The sequence below is a fragment of the Bactrocera dorsalis genome, chromosome 1 (assembly GCF_023373825.1).
Source record: "Bactrocera dorsalis isolate Fly_Bdor chromosome 1, ASM2337382v1, whole genome shotgun sequence".
Taxonomy (NCBI): domain Eukaryota; kingdom Metazoa; phylum Arthropoda; class Insecta; order Diptera; family Tephritidae; genus Bactrocera; species Bactrocera dorsalis.
Window position 1 is genome coordinate 109,299,040 of NC_064303.1, and position 14,464 is coordinate 109,313,503.

Here is a 14,464-nt window from a genome sequence, read left to right on the forward strand (position 1 = left end):
TTTTACGGATGCAAACCCAAATCCTTTCTCAAAATCCGCCAGGTTGTGGTTTGATACAGTCTCAGTTCTTGAGAACGTCTTGGAGTCGACATATTGCGGCCTTTAGCAACACTTGCCTGAACGGCAGCAATAATTTCATTGCTTCAGGCGGTTCTTTTTCTATTTGATACTTTAACATTATGTAAGGAAAATGTACCCTCGAAACTTTCAACAATTCGACGAATAACTAGCACAGTTGAACGATTTTTACGACCATAAAATGGCAAAAGCTCATGGAAAGTTGCAATAAAGAACGATGATTTTGATAATAAAATTGAATAATATGTAAACGTTGTTATTGCGTATAAATTTCGATGATGAAATTGTAAATAATACTGATTACAATGAAAAAAATATTACAGATCATGACAAAACCACTTTTAGAAATCATATCATGCCTATTGGAAAACCCGATAGTATCTATTGTAAGACGAGCCAGACAAACAATGTATATCAGAAAATCCTCTTTCCTATAATTCAATATGGTCTACCATTTTTGACACTAGCATATTTTACAAAAAGTTCTCAAACTAGGTGGTACTTCGCCGATTGTCACTGTTCGACTCCTCATTTCTGCAGTATCTCTCTAACAAAATTTAACTCTATATAAATGGTTGACAAAGATTTATAATAATTTAAGTTTTTCATTACAACGTCTTCTAAACCAATACCTGTGTTTCCTAAATGAGCCGAGTTCATGAAATTCAATATCAGAGGTTTATATTATCCTTTAAAAATTAAATAATCTTCGGCTGTAGGTTTATTTGCCGTTTTTAATGGCAATTGAAACGTCTGGTACTGCGTTAATCTCAGAGAGTTTCACCGGTTGGCGCGAAAATCACCGCGTGGGCCTCAGCATACATTAACCCATAAGACCAAAGTGTAGACAGCTCTTTAGACTCCTAAATTTAGCATTAAGTCCGTGTTTTTTTAATTAGAAAATTGTACAAAACCTACTGAAACAAAACATATTGAACGAGCTTTTCCTTCTGACTTCGTTACTGGTAACCAAAATATAGGTTATATTTTATCGAGTTACGTCCGGCTTGAAAATAATAAAATTATTATTCTATAAATAGATTTTACAATAATTTTTTGAAAAATATTTTTTAACTCTAAAAATTTTGTGAAGAAATTTTCCTGAGGTATAATGTTTGCCCACTCAGTAATTTTTATTTCCTCACTCAGCTAACGGTACACTGTCTTAACAAGAGAAGTGATGTGTTAAATTAATGGAATTGTCTGAGTACATGCAAATATTACAAACATATCCTGCAGCAAGAATTTGTCCCCGCATTCTTCGGCAATCCTTGGCACACAGCCAATTTACCCTTGCTCCAACGCATATCCTTCGTACAAATGTTCTTCGGAATTATTATTGTTTTTGTTTTCATTGTTGATATTAATTTATTTTTGATTGCAACAATGGCGTAAACAGCCAGAACAAAAGCAAATGGCGAATGAGAGTGGGAAATGGAGGCCAATCCATCTCCACTTGCTTGTAATGCGAAATTCTTCCACAGAGTTGAGCTAACGAGCCTGCAGGATGCGTGCGCATGTGGGCATATAATAAATAAATTGATAAAGTTTCTGAGGTGGAAAATTGGGTTTATTGTTTGCATGTTATGCATTTGTTGTGCGCTTGAGTGTATGTGCGTATGTATTGACAGCGTGAGTCTGTCGAGCAGAAAACTTTTCCAATTTCAATTTTCACAACTACGCCCCTTGGCTACCGCACTTAATATATAAAATTATTGTAAATTATCTTTGGACATTCCAACCACTCACCCACTCACATACACACAGACACACCGAAATGCAGCCAAGTGAAACTGACGCCATTTTTGTTATTGCAGGTTTGGTTTCAGAATCGACGCGCAAAATGGCGTAAAGCCGAACGCCTTAAGGATGAGCAACGCAAGCGCGAGAATGGCGAGAGCAGCGGTTCGCTGGACAAGGTAAGTACGCAAATGTGCTTGCACACCCTATACTATAGTATAATATTAGTTATATCTTTTAATAATTTAATTTCATCTTGCAGTTGCACGACAGTCGCGAGTCTTCGCCTGACATTACTGGCGAAATCGACGATGACGAACCATCGTTGCGTCGCTCGCACAGTCCTGGTCCGCCATCGGCCAGTCCGCATGCCATTGACTCGGATAATGAACGTCCGCTCTCGTCGACACAGCTTACCACACAATCGGCTTCGCAATCGGTTGGTTCGATTAGCGCTGGTTCGCCTTCGCCCAGTGCGCGCGCCACACCTCAACATTGTCCCAATAGTCCGACTTCGAATTCCCGTCATACAGATTCGCCCATCGAAGTTGGCGGTCCGATTTCGTTGACCTCGCGCACATCGTCCGGCACTACGCCCACTTCGGCGCTACACAGCACGCCCACTACTTTTGGTAGTCACATTTTCGGAAATTTCGGTGGTGATAGGTGAGTGATTACATCTTTTTTTAATTGAAGTGTTGAAAAATATTGTAAGAGAAGAACCTGATTTCAGATCAGGCCAATACATAAATAACCTTATAAATATCTAATGAAAATCTAGGTTTTAGACCCTTGCAATTAAATACCATTTTTCCAACCGCAAAGTATTGAAAAATCTTCAGTTATTCGATATATGGGTCGACAACATTTCAAATTCATTTGAGGTTATGTGTCTAACATAAAAAATTTACCCCTTGAATCCTAAAATTTCATTAGAATCATAGTCCAAACTCGGTCGAGGCTAACATAGAAGATTAAAAGTTGTGGTTATACCTTGCAAAAGCTTTTGTCATCAAATATGGAAGCATGGAACCAGTTATTATTATTGTGGGGACAGAAAGGTTCCTCAAATAGAACTATCTAAGTGGCATGTCTTGGTCAAGTAAAAATTCAGGTCCGCTTCTGTTACTTAGAACATACGATTGTCGTGGAAACTATTATGTCGAAAATTAGGATATAACAGGGGACTTCTTTCTTTTGGTATTTCATATATATTATCAAGGACGAAGTTAGAAAGAAATGAAAAGACATAGTGATCATTGAAGATATATCGACGAGGCTCTCCTCATACTGAGAGTAAGCATTTGAATGTTCGTACGAACCCTTGCTGAGAGCCGTACTTTAATTAAACCAAGAAGATTCTGTGGCTGTCTTCATTTCACCTTTTCTCGGAAGAATCTACCGATATTTCATTTTCACTAATCACAACAAAACACGTACACGATACAGTAATTACCACATTAATGGATTAACTCTCCACCTTTACAAATCTGCCATAAGTTTTCCTTGTCGTGGAGCAAATACTTTTGTCTAAACAATAAGTTTCGCGCACACAAACTCTCACTTTCTTATTCGAGTTTATTTGCGCCCATCTAACTAAGAAGGCGGTGAATATCGTTTAAATGTTGGTCACGTGCACGCAATTCCAAGTCATTAACGACTAATGTGGAATCAAACGTGGCGAAGGCTCGACGCGACGTACAGACAAAAGTTTGCGCTTAATGTTTCCGCAGAGCATGCTGTTTCCGGCACAACAGCAACAAAATCTTTCGATATTTCATACGGATCGGTGTGGACAGAGGGTAACAGCAGGGTGTCCGATGAGCAGATAAGCAAAGTCGACACTCACACTATGTTAGCGGAGGTAGCAAGCAGGAAATCATGCTTTGGTAAATGGCAAAAATTCTTTAGTAACGGTGGTAAACGTTCCGAGACACATTTCCGCCCTATTGAGAGGCAGCGCTAGAGCGCGCTATGAAAGTGAGGGAGAGCAAAGTGTTTAAGAAAAGATGCGAGTGAAAGTCACTAGATTTTCGTGGATAAAGCATATTTTTATAGAAAATTATATACGTATCGACTAATGAGGATTATAAAAAACTTTTGGTAGAAGTGATCTATTTCGAAGTCCTCCACTTTTTTTAAAGAAAAAAACACAAAAACTACAAATATAATGGGGAGTGGTTATTATCATATCATAGAACATTCTTTGGCATTTATTTTTTGAAAATTATCTCTTTCAACTGTTGGCCGCGGCTAAGTCTCATATGGTCCATCCGTTGAGTTAAATAGGCCTCATCGTTGAACATTTGGCTCGAAAACGTCGGATCTTATTGGAAATTTTCAAGAGCCCATGATCAAAGTGCCAACAATACTGAACAAAAACAACATTACAGCTTGATACGACTTACGCGTGATCTGTCAAAAAAGGTTGTTAATAAAGTACCTCTATTTGGACCTGAAATTTTGGCCCCGCTCTTTTCTTTTCAAGAAGATACCGGTTTGTCGAGACCTATAAGGAATGTATTTGGGAAGGGAAGCTTCAATTCTGCCGAAGTTAAAATTAGTTTTGAGTTTGGACTGAAGCACTGAGAAAGGTATTGACATGAAATTTGGTACCCTTAGTGTGACGGTCGCTCTTCTTGAAATAGCCGGAATCAATTCGAAGCTTCTCCTAAGCCAATAAAAAATTATAAAAAGGATGTTTGTTCATCTGTACAATGAGTACCGTGACTAAGTTAGTCATACACTCTCTGTCCACTAAAGAGAATTTAGAAAACCCCACTTTGGTGGGACTTCTGTCGGTGGACAACCCTTCTGAAAGTTCTTATGTTTTGAAAAAATGTTCACGTTTTCGGTTCGCTTCTGAACCCTATCTAGTCCTTCCTAACTCTCCTAGTTATCCCTTTTTCTTTCCGCGAAATTCAATTCCCGTTAATTGGAGCATTTTAGTTCATATTTCCGTTTGTTTTTATTTTCCTCAACTTGTTTAGCTTTCGAGTGGCTCTCCAGCATGTTTACGCTTTGCTTTTTGTTTGCTGCTGCCACTGGTCGCTCACATCCTTCATAATCAATTGCTAATTTAACCATTGCCACATAACAATTACACTACCGTTTACACCCCGCCCGCTGCGCCACACCAATGATCACGCGTCGGCCGAGCGCTGAGCACATATTATTATTATTTAGCAATGTTTACATTGCAAGGATGCGAGGGTTGACACCGATTGTCGCAGATTTGCTGGCGCTGCTGGAAAAAAATTCCACCAAAATGTGCCCTTGTAAGTGTGTATGTGGACGAAGGGTTGTTTCACAGCCGCCCTTGCAGCACATCCCTGTCGCTTAGTATCGTTTCTGGGCTCGTTTTTGTTTTGCCTGCTGTTTGCTTCCTGCAACTTCACTTTCCCTTTGTCTGTCTGCGCTGCTGCTGCTGCTCTACAAATGCTTCCTGGTACTTCCTTTATCGCTTTGACATTTTTTCAACATTATAACCTATCCTGTTGGTGTTGTTGTTGATGATGTTGTTCTTGTTGGCATGTATTTCATCAAATTGTCGGTACAAAATGCGACACTTGCTCGCAATAAATTTGTTTGCCTGTTCGCCGGTTTGTTTGTTTGTTTGCTTAATTTTAAGTGGCTTAATGACACGGACGTAATTAGCAAATCGTTAGAAGCATAGCTTAGTCGGCTATTTAATCGTTCTTGTTCGTGTTGTTGTTGTTGGCATTTCTTGTAGCTAATACATATTGTGCGGGGGGTTGGTTAACTACTTAGAAATTCATGACAATTAAAATGTCTGGAATGAGATTTGCGTTGCACTGATGACGTTAACGATGACAACAACAACAATAACAATAAAGTACAACAAAAAGAAGATATAAATAAAAACGAAAACAATTACAAACACAAGAAAGCCGAGTATGACAACAAACCCAAGGAAACGTGCTGTATTTGACTAAGTGGGCTGGACATGTGTAACTGTATTTACGATTATACTCGTATATGGTTGTACGAATACAGGCAGGCACTCGCACAAAAGCTGTCAACTGTGATTTAATGAAGCGTTCTTTACGAAAATAGCCATGTTGACGTAAGTGTGATTAATTTATGGCCATGCTTTGGACAAATTTATATTTAATGGGCGTCTGCTCAAGCTGTTGTTGGTGGAGTACTTCTTCCGACGACTTTTTCTGTTTCCTCTTAAATGTTAAGACAACTATTCGCTTGTATTTTCGTAAGGTTTAGTAATCTTAGAAGCTTGTCTTCTCGTCTTTGCGTATACCCACCTTGAGGGAGGGTCTTTTGGAGAAATTTTCTAGAGTTTTAGAGGATCCTTACGAGGGCGCTTAGAACCACTCCAACAGCTGCTTTAGAAACTACTTAATTGCCATTAGAGTGGAAGACTATGCAGCAAAATCAGCTGCAAGACTGGAGCGTTAGGTGAATTCTTCGCAATGACCTTCGGTAATAGTTCAATAAGCAGGGGGTTACTGGATAAATTGGACCACATGCCCTCACATTTTATTTGAGAGGGAAGTTCACAGGTCACACTAAAAAAAAATGGACTCTCCTGCGGAACTTACAACATATGAATCCAAATGGCAAACGGAATGGGAGCTCGGAGCTGGTTCTCAGACGACTCTTTAAGCTTCTGGAATACTGCAATATCGGATAAATAACCAGGCGACAATTAAGCCAATAATCTCATATCGTATTGCGGGAATCCCGGGAAACGAAAAAGCTGATGAGATCACTAAAAGTTCCATCCATTTGGCTAACGAACCAGTACAGGAAATAATGAAGTCACTAAAACGGTATACAATTAATTTTTCGATTGAATTGAAGATGGAATGTCTTAAGTACATGCTCCATCGTGTTTTGTATTCCACGGTCTTCAAAAACTGCCGGATGGTTGTTGGCCCAATGAAACTGCCGAGAAATACGCATAAAAGAGACGTTGGAAGAGCTCCCATGCATCTGTCCAGTATCTAAAACACGTCTTAAAGATTGAGGATTCACCGACAATGTGACTCGTGTGCGCAAAGGCCAAGTTTTACTTTGAAGTCCTCAAGAGACTCAAACGAAGGGTCACTTTTGTGTTTCCTTGCCTAAAAGACCGATGAAAGGCAAGCATTCTGAAACAATGGGGATCCAAGCAACAAGTATCTCGGGTCTCAAGGCTATTCCAGAAAATGTCTTCCGTGACGCATTTCGTGGCGCCTTCAATGCTTGGAAATGGCGCTGACACCGCTGCATCAACACAGAAGGAGCATATTTTGAAAGTTTTTAAAGAATTGAACGGTTGGTTTTATAAATTTTTTTAAATCGCCTCAGTCCTAATACTTTCCGAACAAACCCTGTATGGCGTGGCACCCACCGGTATAAGAACGTAATTTTTTGAGAGTCCTTGGTATTGGAGGTTTTAAAGAAGTTCGTTAGTTTTAGGAAGCCAAGTTAGGAAGAATAATAGTCCAAATTGTTTGTCAGGCTTGAAGAAGCTCGTTGTACATCGACCGGTGAAGAAAGGAATTTCATATTCTACTAGTTTAAGCGTTAAGTTCCGAAATACCAACACTCTTTTAAAAGAACTTTTGCAAATCACAAGTTTCAAACTCCTCAACCCACTGAAGGCAAGTCAGTTTGTTTTTTTTGTTTTTAGAAATATGAAAAGAACACCCTGCTCACCAATTACATGAAACCAAAAACAATCACAGCGGTGCATATTTTTCCAACCCATATTTGCTACCGAACCAACTACCGCCTTACACTGACTACACATCCAAGGCCTTGGTGCTGATACTGGTGCCGTACGGTGGCATTGCCACTTGCAGATTTAATTGGGCGTAAGTAAGGGTGTTTCGAGTTCATTAAAAAACAAACGCTGCGGCATGCAAAAGCGTATGTCGATTCAAGCACAAAAGAAGCATCACTTTTCACAAGCTGCTAGACCGCTTTGCACACAGGACGAAGGACGAACGCCTCTATGGTTAGGCAAAACACAGTTAGACGCGCGAAAAGCGGACCGCATGCAGCGCATTATTGCCAACTTCTCGCCTTTTACGGCGCGCCGGGTTGCCTCATCAGCGCAGCCACTAAAAAACAGCTTAACCACAGGAGTTCGCTTCCGGTGTGCATGCCTGCGACGACGACGACGATGCGTGTTATTTGTTATAATAGTGATAGCTACCAAAAACACATTGGTGCATGAACTCGACTGCCAATGTGACAGAAGGTTGCTAAGTACACATACACACTTATATACAGACATTCATACAAGCAATGTTGCAAGTTTATGTAATAATAATGTATTATAACAACAATTGAGCGTGATTTGACAATTGTCGGCGTTCAAGTGGAAATAGCAACCACAACAACTACAATAACACAAACAAACATGTGCCTGCTGTGTCTGATACTTGCTGAAGCGCTCTTCTGCTTATCTCGAAGCAAAATACAATTCGAAAAAATAGCGAAGTAAAAAATAGCAACAACAGCTTTCGCTTGACTTACAAGCGGGTGTCACCCCAATTGTGCGCTGCATAATATCATCATTAGTTTGCTACTACAATTATTCGCCAGCCAAATTCAGCAAAATTTTCATGATTTTTGAATTTCCAATTCATTATTCATTCATTCATTCATTCACTCATTCATTCATTCCTTCGACGTTTGCATTCTTGTCTTGTCGTTTTTTCCAGGCATTTGTTGTAAATTGTCTTCAACGCCACAATTATTGTTTATTTCGTTTATTGTGTTTTTGTAATGTATAAAAATTTGCCTTTTTTTCCAATTTCCATCAGAATATTGTGTTGTGGTTGCATGATATTCGTTTTATTGACCGTGTGTCTGACGGAAATCCGTTTGGCCAGTTTATTCTATTCCGCCATTTTTTCGAATGCTAATTTTCGGTTTGTATAATGTAGTGGCACATAATTCATTAATCAAGTGAAGTGCGATTTCGATAAAGAAGGCAATTTCGTTTCACTTGAATGATTAGCTCTCGATTATTTCGAAGTGGAAGGCACGTAAACTAAACAAATCTATAATAAATAAATTGAGAAAAAACTCTCAGGGTTTCACATAATAGAAGGCGACACTTCCCGGTATCTAATAGTGCTCATTCATTATCCAAATATTAGTATTTCATTGAGGTTGGAGTTTAAGTTAATTTAAACACTTTCCGGTATCTATTCAACGACCAGACTCCACTATACGTGAAACTATTCGACGGCCTTTATAGCAATCAAAACAACATATATCTGGTACAAAAATACCAATAAATCTATAAATCTATTGAAAATGGTTCGTAATGTCTCCTAGGTTTGTATTAAAGATAGTTTGCGTAATGAAGTCTCTCTAATGTTTAACGAGACTGTCCTAAACTAACGGGTGTTGTTTTAGACGTATGGTGTTCAATGAGAGTAGATAGAAAAATGAAGGCTTTGCACTGCGACCTATGGTCTATTGTGCGCTCTCCTATATCACATATGGTCACAGAGGTCCCGCATTCTGATCAATTCCAGAAGCCTACTAGGCGCGACTGAGGTGATATGATACCTGCCCACGTAGATGGAACCTAGGCCTTGAGCCTGCTTCTGCAAACTGCTTTGGCAATCCGGTGTTCTGGATTTCTTTGTTCCATGTGGCAGAATCAGCAGTTTGCGCAAGAGACTATGCCATTGTTTGATAAGTGCTTTCTGAGGCTGGCGTGCCCTGTATTGAGCGTGGCAAGGTGGCGAAATTTTTCTCGAGGGAGGGTGATCATTTCCGTATACCTTGTTAGGTTGTACCTTCCCAGAAGTAGCTTCGTATGGTGCATTTCAGCTGCCAATGCTGTTATTTCCTCACTCTCTCCTCCGTGCCGAGCACCTCCTTTATAGTGTGGAACTCCACTGCAATGCATGGTTCTGGCCCCATCATCCTGTGCGTTGCCGCAGAGCGGGCTAGTTCGTCGGTCAGCGCATTGTTCTCTACCCCTTTGTACCCAGATTAGGTGTACAGGGCTGCAAACTAATAGGCGGTTGAGACTTCCTAAAAACTATTTAACCTTATACGCGTTCGAGCGTGGAATCGTTACACTCCGTCTTACTGCCGAGAGAAACTCTGAATTTATTTATAAAGTTAATCCTCTTCGTAACGTCGTCCCTTGGAAGAAGGACCAGTGGTTTGGTTTTCCCTAGGGCCGTCAGTCGTTGAGATAACATTATCTTTCCTTTTCCGAAACCCTCAGCTCCCATGAGCAGCATGGTATGTTTCGCTACCTGTTTGATCGCTAGATGTCGCGATGTGAGCTCCAGCATGATTTCAAGTGCTGCGGTTGGGCAAGTGCGCATTGTCCCTGAAACGGAGACACAGCAAGTTTTTGCAGCTTCAATAGTTGAAGGGCTACCGAAGACTGCGTTGCCTTAGATGGCCAAGCATCCTATCATGGTATGCAGTCAGCTTATGATACCTGGCTTACAGCCCCAGGATCTGCAGGCTAGGTGTCTGCATATCATGAGTGTTTTGGTGGCTTTAGACAGTGTTAAATCCACGAACCTACACCATCGTAAGGTTAAATCTAATTGGAGGCCTTGGAATTTGACCTCTTTAGACACTTCAAATTCCCTGCCACTGAGCGTTAGGGACCTAAGAGATCTTCGCTTTGCAAAAGGGAAAATATTTTTGATGGGTTGATATTTAATCCTACCGTATTGGACCATTCCTTTACTAGACGGCGTATCCTAACACCGAATCCCATTGTTAGTGAGCAACTCAGGGAGCCCCAGCGAATTCTAAAGTTCAGCCGTGCGTTAGTAGTACCAACTTGGTACAAAGCGGTGTTAGTGGATCCGCCCGCGCTGTGTACGCGTACTGACTGGCGTGTAGAGGTGAGATTTTCAGCGCCTTCGATTTTATATGATTGCCCACAATCTTTTCCATCCTTTTTAGCATGAAGGATGTAAGACTAATTAGTCTGAATGACTAGGCTAGCGAGTAGTCATTCCTTCCTACCTCGGAGATGAAGATTACTTTCGCTATTCTCTACGGTCAGTTGGTATAGTTCTTTTTTAAGTAGGATCAGTCTTCAATATTCGGCTTTTTGTAGCATACTCATATATGTAGCATATGAAATTATAAAAAGTCCTTTTCTCGGCGAAACTCGTTTAACATTTGACTAAAGCATGTACACTTCAATTTTACTCGCACAAAAGACAGATGCTAGAAGAGAAACTATGTACATAAGCACTTCAACCTGCGAATGTCTTAATTAAGACAAAAATGATGTTGAAGAGTTGCCTCGCAGCGGCCCAATTACTATCCACTACGTGTCTGACAGACTTAACCACGTGGTAAATGCAATGCTGTACTCCAAATTAGTGCCTCAAAGTCTAGTTTTGCAACCAGTTCTTTGGTAATGATGTCAGACTAAGCATTTTGATGCAGAACTACTCTCAAATTGGTCTGGCAATTGTTGTTGTCATTAAAGAAAGAATCAGAACTCGGTGTGTTAGTAGATCAGGCCAACTTTTGTGTAAAAATATATATTATGTACTCCTTGATGCATGTAAATATGTTTGCATATGTGTGATTTATATACTTCAAGCCCAACATCACCTTTTTGTTTTTAAAGCGTGGACTCAGAGTGTATTCCTACATGAAAAATAAATATATGTATTACTGCATATCTTCAAAACACTGCCATGTAGAACTCATTTGTTCGAAGGCAGTCAGAGAAAGCGAGCAGGAAAGGCTAAGAGGACTCGTCGCGTCACAGCACTTCATCACAGTCAAAGTCGTTCGCTTGCGCTGCTGTTAAAGCTGCCATGTTGGCACGACCGTGATGGCCGACGAGCCTCGAGGCTAAAATTTTGTCGGTGCAAAATAGGAATGTGCGCATGCAAAATTTAATTACGACAAAAGGATGAGTGCTTAATTATACGTAAACATTTAAGTTCTTCACAAGCCCCTGGTACATACGTAGACAAGTGCAAAGCAAAGGAAGATGAGGACTTGTGAGAATATGAGATTACAGAAATATATATTTATGTATGTTCATACATACCTATGTATACATATATGTGCAAATAATAAAATGTTTATATTAAGGTGGAATTCTATGTGTATGTGTGGGTATGAGTGCTGTGTTTGCGTGCTGAAAAGAGGAGGTGGCATATATAGACATTATATGAATAAATTTCATCAAATAAATAGAAAAGTTATATACTATTAAATTATTTGTTATACCAGTTATAAGCGCATTGGAATTTGGAAGCAAATCGAAACTAGATTCGTAACGAAATTTTAAGATGTATAACGGGTGATCCAAGAGGAGGTACTTTTTTCAATAGCCTTTTTCGACAGATAAACTTCATAACAAAAATTCACGTTCTGTAAATCCTGTTTTCGCGCTTTTGATTCGATCTATGGTCAACATAATCGGCCTACTGAGCGAACTATTTGCAACACCATCACCCATCTTGAGACCCAGCTCTCATTATTGAATAATATTCGTCTGAATAGGCAACGCCCAGCACGCAGGGAAGAAAATAAAGCAGATGTTGCTGAAAGTGTACACGAAGACGGTGGAGCACCGTTTGCAGCAACTCGGACTGACGTATGGAACGGCTTGACGCATTTTACGTCGAGATCTTAAGTGGGAAGCGTACAAAATACAGATGTGCAAGAACTGAAGCCGTTCGATCTTCTCAGGCGACATCGCTTCACTTTATGAGCTCTTGAAAAGTTCCAAGAGGATCCGACGTTTTCGTACCAAATTTTGTTCAGCGATGAGGGCCATTTCTGGCACAATGGGCATGTAAAATACAATGGTTTGTGGGTCGGTGGAGTCATCGGTCTTTATGTCTTCAAAAATGACACCTGTGAGAACGTAACCGTCAATAACAACCTTTATCGCGCCATAATAACTGACTATTTGATCCCTGAGGTTAAAGCTCGTAATTTCGGCGACATTTGGTTTCAACAAGACGGCGCCATTTCCCACACATCGCATCAATCAATGGATTGGACAAGGCTTCGGTGAGCAGATAATTTCAGTTTTTGGGCCGGTTGATTGGCTACCAAGATCGTGTGGCATCAAACCGATAGATTTATTTTTGTGGGGCTATGTAAAGTATAAAATCTTTTTGGACAATCTCGCTTTTTTTCACTTTCCGCTTGACCAGGCCTTGGGGCAAAACATCACCCATGTCATTCGCCAGTTACCAGACGAAATGCTTGAACGAGTCATCGAAAATTGGACAGCTGAGACGTAGCCGCCGCCACCATTTCAAAGAGATAATCTTCAAATTATATATGCCAACGAATTTTATTTTCGAATGATAATAGCGTAGCATGTTTTTCCTTCGCCTATCTACTAACTTCGCCTTACTTTTTCGCCAGGTAACACGTGTACCAAGTTTGATCAATATATTTTACTTTTTATTAGAGTTACAGCTGTCACGGTTGGACGGACAGGCAGATAGTCAACCGGATTTCTATTTTTCTCGTCATCCTGATCCTTTATACCATATATATATATATATATATATATAACCATATATCTATCTTTCTTAGTTTTATGTGATACATACAACCGTTAGGTGAAGTGTGCAAGAAGTTGCAAGAGTATAACAATTATTGCATATTGATTTAAAAGTACATTCAAGCTTTAAGTACATATGTGCAACGCACATGTCACTTATCGGTGGGGAGTTTAAAAATCACTGCAAACCATTAAGCACACACCATCAACCCCGCTTAAGCCGCAGTCGCTGAATTTCATTGCCGCAAAGCACCCAACCACCCAAAAAAATAAAATAAAATATAAAACTCCAAAAATCGCGCTTAAAATGCGCCGCACACCAGCTAACCGCATTAAGGTAAAATTTGCTGTCAACCAAAAGCTTTTGGCCAAAAGCCAGTCACCAACAGCAAATCGCGTGGCGACCACTAAGCGTCACCGCCAAACGTTCGCGCATCCATATTCATATTCACATAAAAAATCCGATGCCAGGCAACCATTATCCACACATACACAAACACACTCACTTACACACACATCAAACAGAGATTTACAAGCAGTTTCCAGATTTACAGAGATTGGCGTGGTCGCATCATGTCGCCAGAAAATACAAAAAAAAAACGAAAAAATGAGAATTATTAAATTTACATTTTTCCATTCGCGGTTTCAATTGGCAGCAGAAATGAAAAAAGTAAAAGTGAAACTGAAAAAAGTATGCTAACTCCAAAATGAAGCAAATTTGCCTGCCAACCGCTTGCTGCTCACCCCTCAGTGGCTCACATCTTCTCTCATGCGGCACTTTTATGAAAATCCAATTTCGCTTTACTGTCCACTAGTGCATTTTTACTTTCTTTTTTGTCGTTGCTGTTGTTGTTGTACTTGCTTTCTCTTTACTCCCGCCCATGCTTTTGGTGGGTTTGAAAATTTGAAGAAATTTAATCATTTTTTGCATATTAAATTAAGTTATGCTTCGTTTGCATTCGCCGAACGTCGTTATTAGAGCGGGAGGCAGGGGGAGGTCTGAGTTGCCGTATGGGAACATCAAAGCTGTTGCATTGAATATTTATGTTTTGTACATATGTATGTGTATGTATGCTAGCTGCGTGTATGCTTGTCTGCTTGTGTCTTCAGTGAGCGAATAGTTGT

General features: G+C 40.0%; 1 protein-coding gene across 2 annotated transcripts in view; it reads left to right on the forward strand.

Moving 5' to 3' along the window:
- LOC105234037 (homeotic protein ocelliless) overlaps window positions 1–14,464 on the forward strand; it is a 130,130-nt gene that overhangs the window by 63,038 nt on the left and 52,628 nt on the right. For both annotated transcript variants that reach the window (XR_007422602.1, XM_049455104.1), the window contains exons 5-6: window positions 1,896–1,997; window positions 2,081–2,484. Coding sequence is in view for 1 of the 2 variants with exons in the window: in XM_049455104.1 (XP_049311061.1) it covers window positions 1,896–1,997; window positions 2,081–2,484 (506 nt within the window). In the remaining variant the exon portion in view is untranslated. The remainder of the gene's footprint in view (window positions 1–1,895; window positions 1,998–2,080; window positions 2,485–14,464) is intronic.